Here is a 27,023-nt window from a genome sequence, read left to right on the forward strand (position 1 = left end):
TCTGGTGTTGATGTTTGCTTAGGATAGCAATAATGTTGTTTTAGGAATTTGCTGTATTTCATCCTAGTTTTATGCCCGTTTGCCGTTTCATACTTGTTTGTTTCTGGGTAGAATCGGAAACTCAAGTTCATGATGTGGTAAATAAGGCACTTCCAGCCTTTCCTCGATGAGGAGGGGATTATGAGGCATTGGAACATACAAGATGAAAAGAATATGCAAAATAACTTCCATGGCTTCGAGCGATAAAATCTCAAAACGTTAAGAAACATCAAAACTTTGACTTTAAAAAGATGACATGGAGAAAATAATAATTACTCTGGAAATCTGATGATCACCCTATGTTTCTTGAATTCAAATTCAAGTTATGTTTATGGATTATTTAAGCACCAGCTCAATCTGTACTGTATTGGTGTACTGATAACTTCGTATCCTTAAAACAGCAACAATTTTGCCCAAACATTTCCTTCCGGAGAGATCACTTTGGATTAGCAGAATTCTCATCATTATTTTGTCTCCACTTCAATTTCTCTTTTTCGTTTTACCTCTACTCTGGACATCCACACCGTATCCGTCGCCTGCTGTCCTAAGGGTAATCAAGGAGCAATTAACTAGGAAGAGGGATAGCTTGCAAATGAAGGATCCAGGTTCGAGCCCCCTCCCACTTACACTATATTAAAAAACAAACGGAGCAATTAACTGAAATTAGCTTCCAATCAAAATTTCAAGAGGAATAAATGGTTATGCTTGAATGAACTCAGTCTGATTCAACCAAGTACTGGCGTGCACAAGCTACAATCTACACACACACACACACATGTTGTTCAATATATTGTTCAAAATAGTTGGCGGAGCCTAGAAATAGTGAATATGCATTTAGTAATTTCCCTACGTTAACCAGTACGTACCAATACGGAGAAGATTTGGAACAACAGTCGAAAAAGTGTTAAACCACTGGTAGAATGGGGTTGTTTGGTGTATGGGCATGAAAGGCAAGAATGAGTATCAAAGTTAAATAACACACATCTCTTGCTCCGTAGATCATTATGAGAATCATTTAACCAGAATGAAAGATCTTGCAACCTATCCTTGATAGAATGAAATTTATTCCACTTTCATATCAAACATATATATGCAATTGACCAAAATCAATACTCATAATGGAATATACAATCCTAATCAAGCACCCCTAATACTTTTCTCCAAGACAAAACGGTTTATAACAGATGGAGCTGCAATGATTCACATCTTTCAAAGAGTTTCATTGCACTAAGAACTAGGCAAAAGTATGGTATATATATTTGATTTACAACTGCGAGTTACCTACTGCAGCAACTAGCAAAATGATGCACACTTCTCATATATATCATACTTAATAGGCATTCGTGATGCACATAAGATCTCGATCATTAAAGCCAAGAAGGGTAACAATGTACAGACCTGTCCCAAAGCAGAGCCTAGCCTTCATTACCACTAGATGAACAAAATTCGGCTAAGAATGCCAATGGGTAGTAGGTATAATACACAACAGAATAAGCAACTATAGAAGATGACAGCATGACGTGCTGCAGCTGATCTTGTAGAACAATGCAACGTCACCAGCACCAAAATGTACACTTTGTACAGAAGATCTGCAAATTCACCAGCAACTAAAGTGAGAGCCTTCACTTAGTAGCCTACTACTAACAAAGACAAATTACCTAATAAGAATATAAGAAAAATCTTCTCCATATACTTCTTTCTCCAAAATTCACACACACATAGGCTGCCATTCTACAAAAACTCTCTCTCTTCATTTATGAAAAAAAAAAAAATGCAAAATAAGCATGCAATAAAGCAGTCTAAGGACACTTAAAAACGAATGCTTTCTATGATGCCCAACATTTTCCCCTTGTTCTGGCTAATACTACTAACTAAATTGAATAACTCAGTTCTACCATATCAGATCATTGAACTGCATCAGGCCTTAACCCTAAAGAAGTTGCCCAAATATGAAGAACAATACAACCAATTACCTTTGTTCTGTGTTGTTCCAGTAGAATCACCTATAGGGAACTCTTTCACAAATATTGAAGCTGATATTGCTTAAGTGCCAAACCTCATAAACCCCCACCTATACACCCGAGCCAAAATGTGGATAACGTAAAAAGAAACTTGGTAGAAAAGTATTGTCCAATACTAATTGAGCAGGATTGAAGAATAGCAACTGACTGCTTATAAAAATAGCTGCATACAAGGAAATCCTAGAAAACAGATAAGCAGAATACAACTGAATTTTTTATCAATAGCTTCACCTCCCTTGCTCCCTCGCTCCCACTTAACACGTTTCTCTGTAGAATAATCACATTTCCTACCATTTTAACTTTTCTCGTGCATTTATCCTATTTCTGATAACAAAAGAGACATGAGCAAAAGATACATATACAAGACTAGCAAACAAAGAGAACAATGAAAATGTTAGAGGCACAGATTCTGACCTCAAAAGGACTTGCTGAACCTCCAATAAGATCTCTCCTGAATCCAAAATTCAATAAAGCCACACTTCTTATGTGGTGACCATCAGTTAAAGCACCCTTCTGAGACCGCCTGTGGAGAGATGTTTGATGCAAGAAGTGTTCCACGGAAACCTTCTTCAAGTTTTTCAACGTCCATCTTCTCGTCAGAAAGCTCATCTGTAGAGAAAGTTACAGAATGCAGGAAAGGTTAATGGATTCTAAGCTAATGGCTGCATCGCTTGGCCACAAAAATATGATCATTACCTCAAAACACAGCACAATTTAGGAAAGCACAGCAAAATTCCACCCCAGTGAAAGAAGAAAAAAGTAAAAAAAGATAAAATGCCTGCTAACAACCTCCTTGATACAAATACCAAGTGTACTGTTAGTGCTGGGGTGCATTATAATTTGTATTGATTATAGATTTACACAAGTGGAAAACTATATTCAATCTGCTGCAGTTCGACTAGTTAGCAACATAAAATTTTTGCAACTCCAGAAGAATTGGATAGAGTATTCTTGTAGTTGTAGAAATTGACATTCCAAAAAAAAAAAAGTATTCCAGTATTTCAGTAAAAATCTGAAATTTAGTATTCCAAAGTCTTAAAGCAGATGAAGATGACCAAGTAGCTGTACTGGTAACATGGTAGGAAGTCAAGGCAGCACACCAGACATGAGGATAAATCAATGTAGAGGAAACCTTTTGATCACAATGGGCCTTTTCTCATTTGCTTGGGATAAATTAAAGCTGGTTAAGAATTCAAATAGTTAAAAAGCTGTATTAAAATTTTAAAGCATATTTTTGCTGAAAAGTTCAGAAAACTTGAGAGATTTTTGAAATCAGCTCCCCCTCTATCAACTTTTTCAACTTTAAGCTCCAAGCAGAAGTCAATAAGCAAACAAATAATAACTTTTAGCTAAACAAACTAGAATCAGCTAACTTCAAGAGACCAAAAGCAGACCATAAACTTTAGTATCTAAGTGACAACCAAATAAATTGACTGAATACAAATTGTTATTATCTTCATAGAGTTTGAGCACAACTCCAACTCAGTAATGGAATTTCGGTTCACATTTTACTTTTCTGGTCAATTAGAAATCTTATTGAGGTTCACTAAAATGTGAGATATTATCGTATAAATAATTCGGAAATTTCAGTATCAGTTCCGGAAACACTGCTGACTCCAATGCAATGACGTTAAAAATACGACTTCAATGCTGAAGCTAAATCTTCTTTGCAAAAGAAGTTGAATAATGTACACATTCCAGAAAAGACGGCCAAATATATTGCCTGTGGCAACAACACTGGCTGGAGGGGATAAGTAACCAATTAGAGGTCGGATTTAGGTGAAAGCAAAAAAGGAAGGAGAAGAGAGAAAATAAGAAAATGAAAAAAAAGAAACAAAAAGAAAAAAGATTACTGGACTGGTAGTAGCTGGTCATCAAAGTTTTTATGGATGAAACTGGAAATTGCTTCCAGAAAATAATTACCAGAAGGATAAAAAAATGAAATAAAGAAAATGGGCTGGAAACATGCCCAGTCCTATAAATCCTTCTTCCAGCTGGGGCTGGAGTGTAGTGAGTTCTTGTAAGAATTCATCCAAGGGTCATAGAAATTACCTGCAATATCACGATTCTCATGGATTTCCGAATCTGTTACCCACAGAATGTCTCCAGGAAAAATATTCAAGTCAGCAAGACATGCAGACTCCCCCTCAATTGTTCTGGAACCTTTATGAAGTATCTGATTCTCTTTAACTATCTGCAGATATTAACTTGGTTACAAAAAATTAAAAGCAATGGCATCAGTTAACAAAAAGTAAAGATGGGAATTAGGGGCGAGTTGTAAGATAAGTAGGAATAGGTCTCGTAGTTGCTTTTACATCATACATCATTGAGTTCGAGGAACAAAAATGTCCCTCAAAAGTAATTAAAATTTTCAAATAAAAATTCAGCCAGACTTCCAGAGGATAACATTTATTTTTTCCCAGAAGATAACAAAGCATAGCCTCAAAAAGACAATAGAGAAAAAGCAAGACTATTGTTTGGACAGCTAAAACATGCATGAGATGAAGACTTGGACTCTCTCTCTCTCACACACACACACCCACACACACAGAAAAAAAGGCGGAAAAGCAGTTAATACAAAATTATGTCAGAAAGAAGTTCTGCAATATATGCGTGTCTATCACCAGGTTTACACATAAAAATCTATCCATAAAAGCTACCAAAAATTGCATGGGTGGCTCATAATAAAGGAAATAACTAAAATAATATCATTGATATCAGCTGACAGTTTGATTTACCTTTACCAGCAACAGACCTTAACTGATGATAGCAAAAATAATAACTTCTATGGACTATAAAACTGGTTCTACTAAACTGTTAGAAATGGTTTTTACTTTGTGACACTAAAGGAGGTAACGTTGCAAGATGCGAGAATGGCAAAGTAAATGGAACAACTTGAGAAACCACGTATCTAAAAATGTGGTAAACCATTTTGGGGAAATAAGCATGATCACTTTTGCATATATAGCTCTCTACTGCTAGCTGCACCACTCGCTTGTGAGATTGCATTAATGATTAGATAAATAGGTAGGCATGATCCTGACCCAATTGTGCAGTTTCAATGATCCTATGGTTATCTTAATTCTTTTCATCCATATGTATTTTACTTCCTTGGTGCACCAAAACAAAATTCCTCTCCCTATATATTCAAAATGGTGGAAAACAAGATGAGAAGACAACTTAGGATGGGATTTCAGTGAGCTACAGCATCTTATATCAAAGCAAACAACTTTTGTTTTTTCAAGGCAGGGATAAGAAATAGAAAATGCAATCCCACCCTTCAGTTTACTCTTTTCAAAGAGTAATATCACAAATTAAAAGGTCATAATAATCACAATCATTGTCAGAATACGTCAGTTATTCCTAGATTCCTGAATTAGATTCTAAATGTGAACAACCTTCAGAAGGACTCGAGATCACAATGCAGAATTCTTTCAGCACATAAATTTCACTATTTAGATTTTACCAATCAAAGGGCCTATAGATTACTCAATCAAAGGGCCTAATGTCCATCATGGTTCAAATACCTATATCTCCAAGAAATTAAACACATCCAAGAACCAATGTACTCTCCACTCTGTGAAAAAGAAACACACAAGTAACAGAAAAAAATATCCAGGAACCTTAATAAGCATTAGATTCTGCAGTATGCCAACTTTCTGAAACAGGAACATACAGGTGAGAGCATAGAAAAATATAAAGGAGTATAAGAAATTAAGATTTTGCTACATGGCATACCCCAAATGATTCCCATATCATCATCTTTAGCTGGTAGACTGTCGTGGACCCTGAAACACTCAACTTCTTAGAGTTTGTAGATGTTGACTTCCGGGAGCGCTTAGAGGTTCTTCGACTGGGATCCAAAACATTCCCTGATGCTTCTAAAATTGATTTTGGAGGTTCCTTGCCCCGAACAAAACAAACACATATCTCCTCATTGGAATAGTTTAGCTTTTGCATCAATTCACAGCTTTCCCTTTCGCCAATGCATTCTTCACATACCTAAAAACACATTATAAGAAATTTGATGAGGCACTAAACGAATGACTGAGTATACTTAGCATTTTTAGTTGTAAAAGATATTAAGAATCTGAGGACAGGAGAGTTAAAACTATAGAATAAGATGAGAAACAGAGGGCGATAGAATTTCTGCAATTCCCTTGGAGTGATTCAACTTAACATAAATTCATAAAATAATTAGAGCCAAAGAATCCTTAGGCATACACAAACTTAATGCTTAAGGAAACTAAACAATGACATAAGATAGATGCCAAGGAAATTGAGGAACCAAAGTTTACCTCAACTGCCTACTGTTTTATTTTAGCAAGATGACCCACAACTCACCTATTTCATCATTTACAGAACTACAAAAGTTAACTTCAGTGCAACAATTCAGGCAGAATACAATAGTAATGCCAGTACATAGAGTCAACCTAAAATGCATCACGTGTATGCTTAATGAAAATCAAGTAAGGAAAAAAGTTGCACCAGTAGTAAGCATACAGGTTCTCCTGTTATGATGAAGAAAAAAAGACAAAGAAGCCTGCTCCAAGAGTAAACCTGGCCAATTGAAAATATCAAAAGCACATACTTTGCCATAACAAATTGTCTACAAGGTCCAATAACTCTTTAGATGCCCATGAGAACTCATCAGGAGTTCATTACTCTACAAAACATTAATAAATTAAATTTCTATGTGCTACTTTAAAAATCATGATGATAAATTGCATAGGAAGAGTTTTTTCGTTTCTCCTGACATTCTCCATCTGTTCTCCTACAGAGAGTTGAGCTAGCCAGGAAAGGCAACAAAAGGCAGATAGGCTACACACGTATTGTTCCTTCACATGCAAAGTTCAATGCAAAAACAACATTTGTTGCAGTACAATCTGATCAAAGTTTCATCCAATAATGTGGGTACAACAAAAATTAGTTAAACAATCATACGTGCTGCAATCACCAGTTTTAACTAGGTGACATCGTATGATCCATTTCATTGCTGATGTTATCCTCATACAGATGAAATTCAGATCTGTTTCTACATCTGCTCGACTTGCAGAAGCAAAATTTTACAACATCTCCTTATTTGCCGATACCAACTAGGCTGAATAATTGACCTAACCAGAATGTTCATAATTTTCAATCTTTAGTGAAGAATTTGACCACTTGACATTGATGATGCCACCAAGCAACCAGATGTCATCTATGTTGACCTTTATGCTCAGACACCTTCGTTGTGGGCTCTCATACTAGCAGTCTTCACAATAAATTAATTATGCATATCTATCAATAAGGAGTTTTAAAGAGGGCTTGGATGATTGTGAACAATACAACCCAACAAAGCTGATGATAAAAACAAAGTTGTGCTTTTGATGCAGGAGTATGTTAGAACAAAGATCTCGTTGAGTCTAGTTAGCCATTCTTTGTTGCCAATTCTTTTTTGTAGCTTTAGATATTCTTTTGTGTGGCCGGAGCACATGTGCTAGGCATGTGCCACAGTAAGGGTATTTTGATCTTTTGTCACTTTAGAGCAACAATATGTTCAGAGCCCTATAAGTATCCATTTTAGGTAATGCAGCCAGCAGTCTTTTATCTCAATTATAACATAAGATTTCTATCAGCTCTCTTGGGCTCTACAACATCTAGAAACTAACTTGCTTCCAATTTTTGTGCATTTCCTTCATCTATCTTCATCTATCCTAGCATTTTTGCGCTGTTAGCTAAAATCCCTTTTAGTTTTCTGCACCAGCTTTGTAAAAGGGCATGGAAGACTTACAACTAGCACTGTTCTTATTTATAACATGGTTGCAGCATACTAGTAATAATCAAACTGAATATTAGGGTAGGTCCGTTGCATTTGTCCAATATCTTCTGGTATGACATTTTTCAAGAGGAATTGCCCTGATATAAAAAACAGTTCCAGCAAAATATGGGGACAGGCATTAGCCTAATAATGTCAGACGGGTCCATTATCTGTCATTTTCTTTCTTTAGACAAGCAAAAAACTCAGGGAGTAAGTACACCTAGCTCTAAGGTCATCAACAAAAGGAAATCCATGAAGTATTTTAGCCTCTAACCAATGTAAGACTGGCAAGAGAGAGAGTAGCAATCAGAACAGTGAATAGAAATCTTTTGATAACACTTAGAGATTAGTTTCTCTATATAGCCAAACCATCTTTGTGTAACCTTGAGTCTAGCAAAATAATCAAAATAATTGGCTATACCAAGTTCAATATTTAAGGGAGATACATCATTTTCATATAATATCAGGCAGGAAATGCAATATACAAGACACTGCTACTCATGTACAATAACTTAATAAAAAAAAAAAAAAAACAATAGACAGCAACCTGAAGACAACAGATTCTGAGTACATCAAAGGACAAGTGACAATATAGTTGATGTAACAATCAATCTTTACCTCTGGAGTGGTCCTAATGATGGGCCTTCTGGACTCGCCATTAATTGCTTCATTATTCATGTAGATATGATCCTCAGAAATTGGCATTTCTTCACAAGATCCAAATAATTCCTCTTCCGAGCATATATTAGATGCTATTTCAGCTAAAATGCCTTTGGTCTCTACTCCACCCCAATCTTCACTGAATTGTTTCCAATCGTCTTCCGCAATGACTGTAAGTGCATCTGTCTAAAAAGAGATGAAAAAAGTAAAAGACTTCCCTATGACAACATTCCAGCATATTCTCAGCTTAATTCCAAGTATAGGCATTTGTTCTATTCACAGAGATTAGAAGTCAGAGCTTTTTGTCAGTCACAGCAATTATAGGTCATCAAACTATGAGAAATGCATATCTGACACACTTTTTTTAAACAGGGATTGACATAATGTTTGGAAAAACATATAAGGAGGTACAAGGTGCTACTAACAAATAATACTGTTTAAGGCACAAAATACAACCATAGGACACCAAAGTTAAAATAATTTTCCGGCAGTATTTTGAAGTTACAAAATCCCAAGAGTTATAGTTCCTATCACTGGATGCCACTAGAAAACAAACTTCTAGAAAAAGAAGAAATATCATGAGAAGGAAAAACTTCAATTAACCCGAATGAACTGACACAAAGTTAATCAGAAAAAAAAGTTTGAAGGTTGGTTATATTTGAACAAGAGAACAAAATCATCAGATGAATTTATCATATATTACGCTTATCATTCAAATGAGCAATAAAGACTGATGATTCTGATACTTACAGCTGGAGCCTTTTGGAGAATCACTCCACGCTTATAAATGACATCCGGAGGCCTTTCCAGAAGTTTTGAGTGCTGAATTAGAAAGAAACCATCAGGAGATACAAATTATGATGACCAGAAAATAACAAAGTGACCATCAAATACTTCGTACAAATAAGAAGCTTAATTCAATAATATTCCTATGTTAAATCTATATTCACGGTTTTATCTTGGATAATTTATATCCTGCTGTTGATAAGAAGATGAACACTGTATTCAAAAGCTTGAAACAGATTTTCTAGGTCATTCTCCTATCCTATTTGCTGGCCACATTTTCTTGTTTTCACCAAAAGACAATCAAAGAGTTGTTACAGATTGTAAACTTAAGTCCCTACCAATCCTAAGTTGAATCCACATCTTACAGTAATTAACTTTGTGAAAGGATATTCTGCTGTTGATAACAAATTCCATACCCATTCCAAAAGCTTGAGACAGATTTTCTAAAGTCATTCTCCTCTATCTATTTTGCTGGCCACATCCAGTAGCCCCCTCCCCCCTTCCACAAAATGAAAAAAAAAAAAAAAAGAAAACCAAAAGAATTCCACTATCAACAATTACCAAATTTGAAAAAAGCCCCTCTTTTTTTCCTTTATGAAAATGCTAGGTTCCAAACTTCCAATTGCATGGTGCTTATACAGACTGACCACTTAAAATTGGATCGCCTAAGTATCTTATGCTATAAATGAAGCCAGGGATAATTTTGAAAACCAGAAACCTTTCTAAGGCATCAGCATTTGTAAAACAACACAGGAATAAAGTGGAAATCATAAATGATCAGCCAATTACGTATACTACTATTGAGCAAGTTTCTGAGAACCTTCTCACACATCAGTGAATTAATAATGCTACACAAAGTTTCAGGTTCTGTTGCAGCATTATTCTTTCCAGTTGCATTAATGTAACTTCTCCATTTAGACAGCCATGAAGAGGGTAATAAGTAGTATCTACTGCATGGATTAATGCTAATACTCCTGTTCATGGCTAATCTCTCGTGACATTGCCGTTCTCTGAATTTAAACTCCCTGCAGCATATGAAGAAACCAGGTCAGCAACATGGAAGTTACATTCCAATTAGAACCAATTAAAAGGTGCATGATGACCTCAAGTTGTCCTCCAAAGTAGCGACTTCAGTAAGTTCAATACTACATTGTGCACAAGGCTCAGAATCTGAAGAAAAAGTTGAACAACCCTCAGAATCATCAGGCTTCACTGTCATAGCACTTTTATGTAAAAATTGCCAAAGAGCCTCAGGAACTAGCACACGCTTAGCACCAGTTGCTTGTTCAGGCAAAAGTCCACCATGTGGACACCTGATCGAAGCTGTAGGTCCTGCGTCACCTTCACAAGGAGAGTCAATTATTTTTCTGCGCACCCACTGATGCAACCTGCCACAGATGATCACTAATCACTAATCATGAACTGATAGCAAACTATGTAGAACAGAAGCACAGAAATGAGAATGGGTTGAATTTGGAACATGATAAAGGGATCAAAACCCTTTCTCAACTTGGTAAAATGTTTACCACACCAATGCAAATGTATAAAAAGAAACACACTATGATCATAAACTACAGATTGGTTGCACAAACAAACAATCCAAATTTATCAGCACTTGTCCTGGTTTCAAAAAGCCTTGAGGCATGCCATTTAAGAGAAACCATCAGGTATTACATGTACACTTGATATCTGTGTCAGCAGAAAAGGAAAGATAAGGCACGTCTGCTTTATGTGTATGTATCATGTGTGATATTCTCATATGTAGTCATACCAAGATTTAGATACAAAGTATAGCTCTCCATCCCGGCATTCCCCAGAAAGTGCTGCTTCAGCAATATCTCGCATCAACATCCTTTGATCTCTATAGTTATCCGCATTAGCCATGGTACGAGCAACTTCAAAGAGGCAATCTTTGCAGCAGTCATCCTTGCAAAGTGTTGGACCTCCATTATACTGTACTTACAAGCACCATGAAATGATCATAAGCATTAATACTCAGTTAAATGCCAGACAAATGCAAATTCAACATAGAAAATAACATGGCAGACGAAGGAATAAACCAGATTATATGCTGGAGAAATTCCCTAGTTACAGTACAATAACTCTTTTCAAGCACAATGCTAAATAAAAACATAAGCACATTCAGATTATCCGTCCACCAAGAGATCAAAAGCTAAAGTTTGTTTTGCTATTGGCTGTTGCAGATTACTAGCATGATACTGCATAACTCCATACGCCAAAAGCCAAGACAACGGTGAAAAGATCTTAAAGGTTATGCATACATAAACCAGACCTAACAATGGGGCAAATCATGGGTCACTTGTATTTGCACAAAATTCACAAATCTGACACTTGTATAGTGAGACTTGTGTCTATGAAAATTTCATCACTTTGACTGCACTGATAGTCCATCAGAATTATCTAAAATCCACAAAAGTCAAGCTAAATACAGTTGTATTTACATAAAGATGTTTACCTACATAAGTATGTGCATACACATATGGATACTTTCATATCTATGTATGCACACATATAAACATGCATACATAGCTAAGATTCTTTCAGGCTTTGGTTTATGTGTCGCACCGGTGATTCATTCCTTTATTCCATAAAGGAAAATGGTAATCTCTTCAGAGACAGTATAAATATTGGATTGCAAGATTATTCAATAGCCCGAAGCCTTAGGAATATAAACAGGGGTACCCAGTGGTATGGCAAACCCTTGTAAATTCAAAAAATAATAAGACTCGTGCAGTAGTGTATGAAAAACTCTACAAATAATCGTTCAAGTGTTCATATGAAATATTCGATCCCATTCGTTATGCTTTCAAGCACAACGTTTCACAATTGAAGTGTCTGGCTCAAAAGTGCGAATGAGGTATGAATACATATCTTATAGATTTAGAGATTTTGGTATGTGTACTATCACTATACACATTTCCCTTGACATAATTTTAGAAATTCAAGGGTGAGGGATAATTGTAATCTTTTCTTTTCTTTTCTTTTTTTTCAAGGAGGGATATTTGGAATCTTGAAGATGAAAAGTCAGCAGTATTACTGAAAAGATGATTATGTTCCCAGAAGCAATCATCTCACAGCAAAGGAAAGGTGAAAAATGTTAAAAAGTGCTTCCACAGAAAGCTCAAGATCAATCTAAAGTGGGATCAAGTTGACATCAGGCTGTAAAAGTTTACTTGAGCAAGCCTAACCAAACCTGCAGCTCGGTTTCCCTAGATTGCATACCATATTCTGACAGCTGAAAAATAAAGGATAAAGCAGATTACTGCAACCAAAAGCAACTGGCAAAAGAAGAAGTGAGATTCAGAGTACTTAACCAGAAAATCAAAAAAATTTGGCGTCCCATCTTTCAAAGGTTACAAGTGACTTGGCCATGATTGTCTTGAGTCTGTCATCCAAAATTATACCATGAAACAGGACTGCTGCAATGCTTCTATACTACTTCTAACAAGCACTAGTGGCATGAACAACATGAAAATGAGCCAAAAAGAACTATAGTTAAGTGCTCATAGTTGTAGCCTTGTTTTATCCACAACTATTGCCAATGGAGTCTAAGAAGGTAAATCCTTCTATCGGCTTCACAAAAATCCTCATCCTGAAACCAGTTAAGAATTTTCAATAAGATTTCATGGAAGACTGGTGTTCATGGAGTCAAATGTTGGACTGTCAAGGAAGGGAAATTATACAAAACTTCAGAACCAAATTAACTGATTTACTAAAAGTCAATGTATTGAATTACATATTCTGATCCTTGCAATTCTGTAGCTTTTAAAAGTGAAACGTGCTTCCTACAATTTGCAGGAATCTTATCTAAGTTGCCATTTGTTTGACAGACTATCTATTGAGTTGCAAAGGACTCACACATTTAATATGTTTTCGAGAAAAATCCATGTCATTACTACACATTCTATTAGAAAACACTATCACCAAGAACCATAAGCATAGATGCTGTGTGGCCTGAAAAACTCTCAGTTGCTCCACGGTAACATCTTCCATTTCCTTCAAGAAAATCTAAGCAAGCACAAGGGCAAAACAGCACAGTCCTTGTCACCACTTATAGTTAGACAGATTAGCCTCCCGATGCCAAAGACTACTCAGAAACCTTAATATTTTATTCATCTCCTCTTACATAACAAGAGTATCCAGGTGAAATACCTGAATTTGATATTCTTAATGAGGTAAGGACGATGGTTTTTAAATACCATATAAAGCACATCACTAACTGGTTTTATATGTGGAGATAACCAATACAAAAATATGAAAGTTCTCGAAAATTAGAAGTCCATAAGCCACACTACAATTCATCTGAAACTGTTAGTTCTGAGATACCAATTAGGGCCAACAAAAGAAGCAAAAGCTCAGTATCAAACAAGAAAAGTCATTCAAAGATCTCATTGATTTCCAGTATTTACATGCCTGACCCTTGGGATGTTGCGGCAACCAGGAAAAACTACAGGGATGACAACACTAATTGCCTATTCAGTATTTATGAAGAATTAAGTTAACCAAAATTAACCATCTCCAGGTACCGTCCTAACCAACCTGACATTTTCCATATAAAACTAAAGACGATTGCCCACTAGATTGCAGTATTAAAAGCAATACTTAACATCAAATACTCAATTGACACCAGCAAAATTCACGGCCTACCAACATAAACCTCAAATTCTATCAACTTCAAGGCATTCGGTTATATATTCTATTTAGTATACATTTCAGCATATTTTGCCTCATCATGCACATCCACAAATTTTAACTCCCACTCTAAATGGTATAGTCAACTAATCTTCTTTCCAGCCAGGAAAAAAAGACACAACCTGATATTATGTGCTTTAAATATCGAGATTTCGATGTTATTAACCAATTAAGTCATATTACACATACTTCAAGCAGTTAGTTAGACCAAGGTAAGCTACAACTAAAACATAAAATAAGAGATAATTCTGACAAAAGACTGAGAAGGTTATAGTATTTTCAACGTATGACATCAGAAAAGCAATCAGTCAACAAATTCATCCTACACCCTCCCAAAACCCCCTGTTCTCCAGTAAAGGGGACCAAATGTAGGCCAAACAGCTGGCTTACCACAGAAACCATGGGAGGTTTTACAAATTTGTTCAAACTTTTTAGAGAGCATAAATTTACTACTTTACCTTAGAGAATATCATGGTCCACGCTTCAGCGGACAACCGTTTCATGGAGCTGACTTTTGCAACAGAAACTTTTCCATGCACGCATTGGATAGGAGTATTGTCAATACTACTGCAAAACACACGAAAAATGAGAAATAAGGAGCTACAGAGGCTAGCAGAAGTCCACATTTCTTTATGAGAGCTAAATCTTTTTAAGGTCTTTCAAGAAAAAATAATGCAACTGCCACACATCTTTCACTTGAGAAATTTACATCTTGTCATGAAGAATGGTGCAGCACATATTCCTCATGATTGGAAAGATCCACAATACAAAAGTACAAATAAAAAATTTAAACAATTTTCAAATGTAAAAACAGAAACAAAAGTTATTACCAACACACAAACTTACGATGAGACAATGCTGTCAGCCCAGTGACGAAGCCATTCAGAAGAAATCCAGAAGTATTGCTTATCGAGTGATTGAGCAGCAGCTTCAGAAAGAATTGATCGCACCTCCTGTCGACGCTCCGTTATGCGGTTAATCTCACATTCCTTCTTTAATTTGTACTCTTTGCAGGAATTAACATATTCCGCATTAAATAGTTCTACCTCTTCGGAAAGATGAGGGGGAAGAGGACTATTGAGTTGTGCTGCAGAAATGTTAGTAACTGTTTCCAATTTTTGGCCATCAGAGTTATCATGCCAATCACTGCTATTCTTTGAGCTCCTCAGGACATACATCAACATATATGCATCAGAGGATGAGAAAGATTTTACATGATTGTTACTACTAGAATCTGAATTTGACTGAGCTGTATCCGTATCATGTCCATCCTTAACATCTGTTTTTCCATAAGATGAAAACTCAACTGGCTCAGCTGGTGAAGACTTGGCGGCAGAATTTGAAGAATTTCCACCAAATGGTTGTTGACCTAAATTTGAGACCAGTTCATCGTCAAATTCCCACCATTGCTCCGTGCTCTCATCCTTAATGTGGGCTATATAATGACCACTATTTACAGCAGCACCTTTGTGGATTAATACAGCTGACAAATCATACAATAATTCTGATTGCGAACCCTCAGATAACCTACATGCCATATTCAATTGCCCAGGGAAACAAAATGCAGATGTAATCTTTTTCTTCGTTGTAGTCTGCAAAGTTAACAGAAGAGCAGCATCCATGAAAAATATACCAAAACTGAGTCACTTCCCATCGTAACTTAAAACTGTTTTCATGTGCAAGAGTACTACTTTTCCATTAACTTTATTGAAACTACAGGTCTGCCAAACAAGAATAATGGCCATAAAACATTTACATCCTTTGACAGATCTTACAGACTAATTTGGTCCAGCAAGAAGGATCCCAAACACCTAGCAATCCCGCTCTCTCTCTCCTTTCTGAATTTTTTTTTGTGTGCGTGTGTTTATGTGTGTTAGTTGAGGTGGTAGAGGTGCTTGCATTTTTTCCAAAAAAAGAGAAATCATCTACATAACTAGTGAATACAGCACCCCAACATATATTTGAGAAGCTACAGAATGAGGTAGAGAAAAGGATACGGGCCAGAGCAAAGAGAACTCATAATGAAAATTTCAAGATAACAGTTAGACAAATAACATATGGAATCTAAAATTAAGACTTCCAAATTGCTCGAGCATTGACTTCAAATACCTTCAAAGATTAGAATCCTATTTTGTTGCTTGGAAAAGGTGTCTTTAAGAGTCTAAATGTTTCATAAATACAGTTTCAGAAATCTTAGTCTTTCTAGATATTTAGTAGCAAATGATAGTAAAGCTATTTCACAGGAATTTTCCTGCTTTCAGTATTTAATGTTGTCTTAAAAGTTAAATTTGGAATCCTTCTCTGAACTGGATCTAGGATTAGTAATACAAGAGGAATCCCATCCTTCTTATAGTAATTGATAAAACCTTGTCAAGGTAGGAAAAATACTGTACTTCACTTTCAAAGAGATTTCTATACAGATTTCAGCATAATAAAACTTCTGCAGACATTAAAGCTTCTTAAAAATTGTGTCACAATAATGCTTTGGATGTGATATCTAAAAATTTCCAGGAGTTATTCCTTGAGTTTCCTTGTCTGGTCCAATCTCTGTTTCCAGTTTATAGCAGATTTGCCATTCTTAAGTCCTTTTTACCATTTAATTGTAGCTTTCAGCTCTTTCCAATTCAGAAGAATTTCCCTAAAATCTTATTGGCCTACCAGTAGGTTTGTACTGCCTCAAATAGTTTAAGAGTGTGATTCAACAAATAAGTTGTTCTAAATGCATTACAGCTATGAAATTAAACACAAAGCACGAAATTTTTTCGCATTAGATATCAAATAAAAGAAACAAAATGTGGAAAGTAACTCAAATTTTTTCGTACATTTGGGAGGAAAACACAACGCTTGAGCTGGAAATTCAGGACAGCAGGCAGTGATCGAAGCTTAATGCTACGAGTAGCATTAACCCGAGTTGCACACGAACAACAGTAGTATTGGTTGTCTCCTTGAAGCTCCTCAATGCTAAGGTAATCATCTAAACTCTCATCTAAAGTCTTCAATCCCTTCACATTCAATTCCAACTCATAGAAGTCCTCTATTTTTGCTGAAGCTTCAGATTCCTTCCCACATTTTGAGCAACTACAGAAGAAACAAAATTAGCAACCCCCTAATGGAGCAAGGCTTCCTTAGCAGAAGGGATGAATCACAAGGTACTTAACAGGCAAAAGGAAACATTCAAAGCATACAGCTTGTATGCTCCTAATCTGCCAGAAATATTGGGCTCCGTTGGGGTTGCTCTTATGAGAAAAATTTTCTTTTTCAGAAACCAAAACACGGATTGTTTAAATCTTTTTTCTACCACCAACTTTCTCAAACAATGGCCAAAAACCTCTGAGACAATTACTCCCTCTTTCGTAAAAGTAACATATATACCCCACTTCCAACAAAATATTACGGTTACTATTATTTGAAATCCTCTTCCAAGAAAATATATCTTTACAATTATGTAGCCAAAAGGAGCAAATGGTCAACCATTTACTCTTGAAATCTACTCAACAATAATTACGAAAACAATGAAAAGGAAACACTAGTGAGGGCATGTAGCATATATGGAAGCCTGATATGAGGGCAACCATCCTGAATAGGAGACAGAACACCTAAAAAGACACAAATGGCAACAAAGCTATTTTCATGTTGTGATATTGCAATATAATGTGTAATGAATGAGTTCAAGTTGGTATATAATTAACAATGAAGAAAATGAAACTTCCTTTCACACAAAAATATCTTGCTAGTCCTCAAACCTGATCCAAAGTTAATCAGAAAAAACATAGTTGCATGCACAAGAGCTAAAAATCTCAACTTCAAAACAGTTAGAATAGGTAATTGACCTCCCTGCCAGAATTCTAAGGTTTCTTATTTTCACACCCAATTTTAACTTAGAAACTACCCTTCCCTATCTAACATACAAGAGTAAACTTGAAAGTACAAAAATATCTCGCATGAGACACATGAAACCTTAAAAGGTCACTGGAAATTTGGAAAAACGGAGTGTGGGTTTTCCAGTTTCAACAACAAGAGTGAAGATCTAGGTAGCTACACCAGATCCAGGGAAGGTAGAAGTAGTTTCCCATTCATTAAATGTTTCAGGTCTTATTGTAGTACTTGCTCTTCACAGGTAGTGAAGATCTAGGTAGTGACACCAAATACTAAGATCTACAGAAAAAAGCAACAAAAATAACTCACTAATGACCACAGATTCAACAGGACAACCAGAAAATCCATGGCTCAGAATTGATAAAAAATGTTTTATCTTGCAGGTCAGTCTGCATGCAAGAGAAAGAGAACCTGGCTCCAGGAAGAATTCATCAGACTTGCATGTGTTAAGCATATAGCTTGTACTCTATTCATTTTGCCACCCTGTCCACCCCAAACATCTAGTAAAAAGAACCCGGCCCCCAACTGGAGCTCCCTTTCTTGTTCTCGGAATCAACCACAACTCCCCTATCACATTCAACTGCTACATATATAAATATGATATATCTGGATGAAGGAACCGAATTCTAAGACTTGACAACAGAAAGCATGACAAAGACTCCAGGAAGACTTCGTTAGACTTGCATGTGTTAAGCATATAGCTTGTACTCTATTCATTTTGCCACCCTGTCCAGCCCAAACATCCAGTAAAAAAGAACGGCCCCCCAACCACAGATCCCTTTCTTGTTCTCACAATCAACCACAACTCGCTGAAAACATTCAACTACTACAGATATTTTAAGTGGAATTCTTGGTCATATGCCAAAAGAAAATCCAAACATGGAGAATTAGTTTCCACTTATCCCATAAACGAACAAGCCCTTAGAGTAGCTAGATTGTTTGCAGAGTTAAACAAATTGAGAAGCTTTATATGCCTCCTACATCAAGCATTATCCTCTAGACTATGGAGATAATTTATCTTCTGATTTTTAGGTCCCTACATATTTTCTGGTACAGAGAACAGAGTCTTATACTATACTACAAAAATCAAAACCCTGTTGAAGCATGTTTTCATTTCATCCAAGTGAAAACAGCAGTTGTTAAAACTCGATTTAATCCTAAAATCATAAATTTCAGCAGTAGACAAGAGAACGGAAGAAAAAACCAGTCCCATTTGCACTGAAGCTCTGATTTGATCCTACGTCTTACATATATGCTCTATTTTTCCTGATCTGTGCAAATCCAATAAACCATACAAACAATTATCATAAAATTCCACATCTTTTTAATTTATTTTTTACTATGACCATTGGATCTTAAGCCAATCTGCAAAAACACCTCAAATAATTTCAGGCAGGACACTGTAATTCTAAACCTTGGTTACCTTGTAGAGTTAACATCCACTATATGGTGCTCTATCTATCTCATTTACTAAAGTTTGATGTATAAAGATTCATTACTTTACACAATATAGGTGAACAAGCTCAGATGTCAATCCACAATCTCTTGGTTTCTCTTCTATGACTTATTCAATCAACCATGGATCAGCACCATCCTCATTAATACAACAATGAAGATAAAGTTTTGCTTGTAAATCAACAGTTCAATCTTGATAAAATGAGACACTGCATCTACAGTATCACAGTCTTGGGAACCTTTTCAATACAAAATTCTTCCAATGAAAGAGATTATTATATTCATACACTTTTACTGGTACCACAGAATAGAAAGAACATGATAGAAATACGGTTTCAGATAAACTCAAAAGATTCACCAGGTAGCCATATTGGTGATGAAGAGATTTTGAAGTATAAATAAACCATATATATTGTTGTTATGTAAGGAACAATTAATCTCACTTACGTTGTAACATGTGATACACCTCCTCGGAAAAGGTCTTGAACTATTGTTCTCGACTTCAAAACTTTAGATTGGCTCAAACATCTCTCAAGGAGAGAAAAAAGTAGGGTAAGGAACTCGTGACTGTCTTGCTGAACACCATTATCTAGCTCCAGTGTCTGAATAAATGGAGCTGAATCAACAAAAGCCATCTTACTGGAATGCAGCTGTGCAAAAAGTCGTGCAAGCCGATCTAAAACAGGTTGTTGTCTTAAAACTTCTGGTTCCACAGAGAAAACACCTTCTCTAAATGACCAATGCATGTAAAGGCACTGGAGTATACTATTAGCATAGCAGGTTGCGCCCAGATTTGTGAGGCCAGCAGGTGAATCAGGGGATAAACGGAGGTCCTTAGATGGGTCAGGACCAAGAGAATGGACGATCTCCGATGTCTTCTGCCACAACCCGGATTTTCGACTTCCACTAGGTGGTGGGATCAATCCACAAAAGCAATTGGGATTATCCTTTGTATTCACACGACATCCTTGACAGATAGGTTTCCACACCATGTATAGTTGGTTTATGTCATCTTCAGTAACTTGCCCTGTAGAAAGAATTCTCCTAGAGCCCAAACAAAAAGCAATTAGGACAACAGAAATCTCAATATAATTAGGTATGATATGATAATAAATCTACATCATATGTCATTTTTCTTCATATTCGTTTTTATTGTCACCCAGCAAGACAGAAACCATCCATCTTTTAGAATTCTGGTTCTTGGAAAAAAAAATCAGCAACAACCGTCTCGAAAGCACAACATTTTTGGCTCAACAGAAATGTACAATGCTAGAACAAATATCCTGAATGTAATACAAGAGCCCATTTGGCACCATGGTACCATGTTTCCAGAAATAATTCTAACTCACAAGTAACATTTGAATCCCAGGCCAAACTAAGTGAATTGCTTGTTCTTTGTCTGCCCTGCTGTTTATCACTGCAGTATACTGATTTTGTTGTCAGTGCCCTTTTTCTTAGCTCATGATACCATAGAACAAGCACAGTATCCCCACCATGTCTAACAAAATTAATTCATCTATCAGGAGTAGGAAATACTGAATTACAACCTGTAAGGTAATCACATTTCTTCTGGAAATTCTGCCAAAATTTTGACTAGGACTAGTAGAAAAAACCTAAATGTTCAGTAGCCTTCCATAGTAATAAAAGACATCACCTTTTTTTTTTGTCTTTTTTTTGCATCTATGTGTTTTCAGTAAAGTGAACTGGAGGATTTAAAAGCAAACAAAGACTGGCTAATCCCTATCTCAATCTTTTCCTCCTACTTAGACCCAGCTAATAAAAAAACCTTCTTCTCCCTGCTGAAATCAACACCCTCTAGCTTATCCACCGGAAATCCCTTAACTAGATATTGATGCTAACTTTTTCAAATTTGAAGAGTGCAATTACTAGAGTAAAGAGTGAATTTTACGTTGTCTGATTATAAGCTTCAACGAAAAGTAACAGTTTCTCTATGCGCTTGACACATTATAAACTGATTTTAGAACCATCTGTATTTACACACCGAAAATTTTACTCAAAAATCATCCTTGACGAACAATGTTACCAATCTTGTCCAGTCTCCTTAGCATTGCAGGCATGGTAAACAAAAGAAAATTATTTCGGGTGGCTGTTAACCACTCATTGGATGATGGTGGTCCTCAGACTTTTCGACAAGCAATTGTCTCTTAAGTTTTCAGAAATGTAGAACATAACAAGTTCCATGTCGACAACTAGTTGTCTAATTTGACATTGCGGCATAGTTCTCCAAGAAAAAGTCCTTCCTTGGTTATCTTTGGAACCTCCTATGATTGTTCAACATGCTGGATGATGAAGTTTCCAAGCAAGTGAAATTCCAGGAAATAAGCTCTACATCATGTTAACTTAAAATGATGTCAAGAAAAATATTCCATTTCTCGATCTTTTTTCTCTTTCCTTCTCACCAGTAAGCTTCCGAGATGGTAAAATTTCTTGCTTCCAAAAGAAGACATGATAAACTTTTTATGAGCTAACTGTCTCCGCTCCCCACCATGTATAGTCTACATATAGCCACTAAACTACATTTTCAACATAATGCCACCTTCCGAGAGGAAACCGAGAATGCTAAGTCTCTAAGAGCAATGGAAATGTTTTTATGTCTAATGGAAATCTAAAACAACAAATTTATTTCTTTAAGTCGAAAAAATTTTGGCATTTCGTTGAGCTAAAATAAATTCAACCCTTTACAGCTTAGAGATAGCAAACAAACACGAAAATTTAGCTCACATTTAGAATTCAACCAAGAAAAGAATTTTTTTTTACAGTTGCTTTCCACTAAATTCTGCTCCAAAAATCATCCAAACCAATGGAGCAAAAAAATGAAAAATAAACAAATAATACACTGAATAAACATGTAAAGATGATAAAAATCCAAAAAAAAAAAATTTCCAAGATTAAAAAACAAAAACAAAATTCACCTGAAAGTTTCAGCTGTGGCTTCAGCATTATCGTCATTTCTGCTCCGCTTATTTTTGCTGCGCGTCGTCGGTCGATTATTCCCCATCCTTAGAAGTCAAAAAAATTTTAAACAAAAAATCATGAAAAACTTCATCAATTTTACTAACTTGATTTTCAATTCAACTGCCTCTGATCAAAACCACAGTTCAATCCGAATAAAATTAATAAAATTCATAGCCAAATAAACGATCGAAGGCGAAATTCTGCACGAAATTCATGTGTGGTGCGTGAGTGTGTGAGAGAGAAAGGGAGAAATTTCGTACCTTTTTGCTGTGACTTTTGAAGACTTATTTTAGGGTTTTTTAAATTGATTTTTGGTCTTTTGATTTTTTTTTCTTTTTTCTAATTTTTTTATTTATTTTTTGGGCCTTCGGATTTTCCCTCTTATTTGGGTTGTCAGAGTTCAATAGCGAGGGAAAGTGAAATCGAGGGGACAGCCTGAAAGGAGGAGATTTTATTTATAGCACCTGGGGCAGAATCTGATGTTATGATAACTACAGGTGAATTTGTAGCAAATAGAGAAATGCATCCACTCATTTTCAACCACGTGGTTGTTTTAATTTTTAACCTTTTATGCTTTATTCTTGACTTTTTTAGTAAGGGAAAGTAATTAATTCCGGCATAATGACTATGCTAGAAAAGTGTAAAATAGAAGACAAGAAATTGGTTACACTCCATATTTTTCTTATCTTTTTCCCTACTCCCTCTATTACATGAATTTCAAGTCACTTGTTCGAGTGTCGTAAAAAAAAAATTATAATTTTCACTCGCATTATTAGTAATTGTGTTTGAATTACTGAATTATTTCACATAATATTTTGCTTGCATCATAAACATATTTTCTAATTTATTTCTTTATATTTCGAACTACCTTTTTATCTCACATACATCACATCACAAGAAGTGCTACACTAATTATTTCAAATAATATTTTAAATAATACTCTATCCAAACACATTCAGTTTTATTAATAGATCGGATAACGCAACCTCATAGCTAGTTAGAGGAGGGTGAGTATTGAGGGGGAGCACTCCTTTAAATATATATATATATATATGGACGATGATCTAGTTACTCGACATCAAAGAAATCTAATGCCTCAAAATTAAATTAGTAATAGAGTCTGAAATTATTTCCAATAACACAAAAGCAAAGTATGATTTATTCATTGTCTTCTAGACGTAGTACATAAGAACAATATTCACATAAAAAGATTGCATATGTTTCATTAGCAATACAACATAAAATCATATACTTGAATTTATAGTTGCTCACAAACCTGCTGTATAATTGTAAGGCACGAGGAAACAAAACTCTGTTTGTTTCAACGAAGAAAGGCACTTTCACTTTCACTTCTTCTTCTACACATTATTAGATAATCATGTATTTGCCTTTTAATAGAAAAAATTTTAAAAAAAAAATTAATGTAGAAGGCTTTTGGTTTTGATTTTTGTACCATTCCGTTTCTGTTACATTACAAGCTAATGATTTGTACATTTACTTAAGCACTTCAGTTGTAGTAGAAATTGTAGAAAGTAATGTAACAACACTAAAGTTGTGAATAGCTATAGTGAGCATTATTCACTAGCAAGTCCTTCCACACATTCAAGATTTCCAACTATGAATCTCTGCCACTTACTTTTTTCTCTTGAACAATGGAATCGTCACCATGAATTGTTTTTAACAATTATATCTGATAATTGCTGAATTGTTTTTTCTTTGTTTTCAGGTAATTTGGATATATTTTCAGTTGCCTAATTCTTCACAAAACTATACATACAAACATAGTAAATGATTGAGCTTGTCTATCCGAAGAGGCGTCTGGTTAAGGGGTTTGAGACCTTAGGAATGGATTTTAATGTTTTTTCTTGTTCCTTTTTATTTTTTTCCTGCAGCCTTGGATTCAGATATGTTGGATAATTGTTGATGAAAAGTGCTGTAAATCAGTTCAAGGTTGCTTGCAAGCAAAACGATAAGGGCTGGTAGTGCCTGTTGTGAAGCTCTTAGACCATTTAGTCAATCAAGAACTTGTCAATGAACTGCTGGCACTTGAGTTGCTGTTTGGTGTTTTACAAGATCCTACAAAAGATAACATACAAGTTGCTGTTTTGGTTCAACATCGAATATAGACCAAAATACAATAGGATCATATGGATAAACATACTGAATGCTAGCTTAAACAAGGACTTGTTTGGTATCACAACATCAAGCTTTTTTGTAATGATAATATTATGATATCAAAGAACTTGAGAGATGACTTTAATGAATCTATTAGTTTCATTCATCCATGCCGTAGGTTTGGCCGTTAAAGTTTCATTAATTGATTCTTGATCATTAACAACCATATTAGGACATTTCATTGTTGATTCAACCAAGAGAATTACGTTGATCCCAAAAAAAAAAAAGGAATGCACAAACATCCTACTCTTCTTCGCAGCGGCCAACACATTGGCATTTTGGTTCTCTCTTTCATTTGTTTTTACTTTTTCTCCATTAGTGGTGTATAAATCTTGAAATTTATCTTGTAAAACTTCTTAATTAGAGTTTTATATTTAATTTTTCTTTACATGTTATGTGGTTTATGTTCGTGATTATTCATCATCCATTTTTGTTCACAAGATGACAAGGTTTTGATTTTGTGCCGAGTTGAAAATTGGTGATCATGTTGCCCATTTCTAGTTAAATTTTTACTAGATTCAGAGGTGACTAAGGAGGTCGTGGTGGTTGTGATTGTTAGGGTTTACCCAAAAAGCAAGGGAAAGGAAAAAAACAGTAATAGAAAAACATAAGGATTAATCTTTTCATAGTGTATACGCCGTTAACATAGTGTATACACCGTTAACATTAGATAAATAACAACTATACATAAATGAATTATAAGTTTTAATATTCACTCCTGAATTTGTCTAACCAAACAACCTATGAGTTTTGCCCAAAACCTATTTTTATTGCCCGTTTATTACTCTGATGATTGTGATTGCCATTCCGTTCATGTATTAAGGATAGTGCTGAAGCACTAAGAATTTTAATTACGTTACGAAAATGTTAGTATTAATGTTTTGAGTGAATAATAGGGTTCGTTTTAGTATGAAAAGTGTGAATTAGCTCCCTATGATAGCATGTTGTCTGAATTTCTAGCACTAGGGGGAAAAGCCCACGCAACGCATGGAAGTTTAGTGCCTATAATTAAAGATGGTTAATAATTATTATTTGGCATTTTCTAGTATAAGAATTGAAGTATGACAATTTTATTATATGATATTAAATTTAAAAAAATCATAAGTTACATATTGAGTCAAAAAATATAATATGCAATAAAACATAATTATAAGATACGATCAACTACTTTGCATCTAACCTAGTATAATAAAAGACCTATTTATATCTGCTCATGCATTTTAGGAATATTAAAATTTGTTATTTAGTTTGAATTTGATCTTGGTATGAGGGCAATCCACCACATTATCTTGTCATATAAGTGAGATTTGAACAATTAGCATACTTGAAGAAATCATTGCTAGTGGAATTTCGGTTCTTGCAAGCCAAATTCTTGAATTTATATTGATTCCAAGGACATATATCATCACGAGGCCTTCACATTGAGCAAGCAATTAATTATAATTTATTATATGATTTAGAACATATAGCAAAGCATCACCTTCTTGATGGGGGTTACAATCATGAAATGTCAGTTTTGTATTAGTTGCAAAGATATACAACAACTAACATGCTAATTTAGAGGAATAATTACCTCAAAAAAGTACTAAAGCATCCTAATCTACTCAATTCAAGAAAAACAATTAAAAGTAATGAGGTATATACTTTAGATTATTAGCCAAATAGTTTTAAGTAGATAGTTAAACATATTGGCAAATTAGATGAAGTGAAAAATTGTCTAAATAGAATAGTCAATAAAGTAGCAAACGGTTTGAAATTACCCTAACTAATAGTTAAAACAACAAAAGAAGTAGATGCAATCTATAAATGGGAAAATTTATGATGATAAACTTATTTTAAACTATAAATAACAATTAACAAATGTGGTCTCTTACGTATCAAGCTTGTCTAACATGGACAATTGAATTAAAACACTAAAAATTTATTGCACATACAATTTGCAATATTACAGATTTTTTACAACCAAAAAGTAGATTGGTTAAAAAAAACATACCTATTGAAAAAAATGTTGCAAAATGGAGAAGAGGAGTAGCTAATGTAGCAACATCCGAATTCAATATATTGTATGATTGTGCTGGAACAAAACCTATATGTAAATGAAATGAATTTGAATAGATGGGGGTTACTATGGTAACGGTCGAGAAACCAGACTTCTCTACTAATTGACATTAATTGTGTCTTAACATCTATATATCATAACTTTGCAAATAACTGATGAGAAAGGCTTTAAGAAATTAAAAGACTTAGATGTTAATACAATTAAATGATTAGAAGGGCTTTTATGTAATTTCACTAAAACACAAGCTGAATTCAGTTGTACCCAATGTTTAATCGGATATCAAACACTGTCACATATCAAACTTACCCCTAGCTTTAAATGTTTAAAAGGACATCCAAGTAATTACAACAAAACTAAATTAGTTATAATGACTCATATTCAATACTCTAATTGCACTACAAACACTCTCACATTTCCAAAAAAAATCCCACCCTTGCGGTTGAAATTAAAGCTTTAGACTCAT

The 27,023-nt window shown here is 35.1% G+C and overlaps 1 protein-coding gene across 3 annotated transcripts; it reads right to left on the bottom strand.

The window, feature by feature from the left end:
- Positions 1-1,235: 1,235 nt before the first annotated feature.
- Positions 1,236-22,759, bottom strand: LOC113700618 (ubiquitin carboxyl-terminal hydrolase 26). Of its 3 annotated transcripts, XM_072060513.1 has the most exons (16): positions 22,587-22,759; positions 22,284-22,370; positions 19,798-20,394; positions 16,842-17,097; positions 14,866-15,611; positions 14,478-14,586; positions 11,078-11,259; positions 10,410-10,694; positions 10,127-10,331; positions 9,271-9,342; positions 8,479-8,706; positions 5,799-6,062; positions 4,113-4,254; positions 2,475-2,669; positions 2,013-2,110; positions 1,236-1,628 (listed from the first exon to the last, which is right to left on the bottom strand). In XM_072060513.1, exons 2-14 carry the CDS (start codon positions 22,367-22,369, stop codon positions 2,557-2,559), a joined length of 3,285 nt encoding a protein of 1,094 aa, XP_071916614.1. In that variant the 5' UTR covers position 22,370; positions 22,587-22,759; the 3' UTR covers positions 1,236-1,628; positions 2,013-2,110; positions 2,475-2,556. The 3 variants fall into 3 exon arrangements, with proteins under 3 accessions (XP_071916614.1, XP_071916615.1, XP_071916613.1); XM_072060514.1 differs by lacking the exon at positions 2,013-2,110 and having other exon boundaries at positions 14,478-14,583; XM_072060512.1 differs by lacking the exon at positions 2,013-2,110.
- Positions 22,760-27,023: the final 4,264 nt, after the last annotated feature.

The sequence above is a fragment of the Coffea arabica genome, chromosome 7e (genome assembly GCF_036785885.1).
Source record: "Coffea arabica cultivar ET-39 chromosome 7e, Coffea Arabica ET-39 HiFi, whole genome shotgun sequence".
NCBI lineage: Eukaryota > Viridiplantae > Streptophyta > Magnoliopsida > Gentianales > Rubiaceae > Coffea > Coffea arabica.

Coding starts and splice junctions, on each gene's coding strand:
- LOC113700618 (XM_072060512.1), bottom strand. CDS start 22,369: ATGGGGAATAATCGACCGACGACGCGCAGCAAAAATAAGCGGAGCAGA. Junction 20,395..22,283: donor GCCACAGCTGAAACTTTCAG/GTGAATTTTGTT, acceptor TTTGGGCTCTAG/GAGAATTCTTTCTACAGGGC. Junction 10,695..11,077: donor TACTTTGTATCTAAATCTTG/GTATGACTACAT, acceptor CATCTGTGGCAG/GTTGCATCAGTGGGTGCGCA.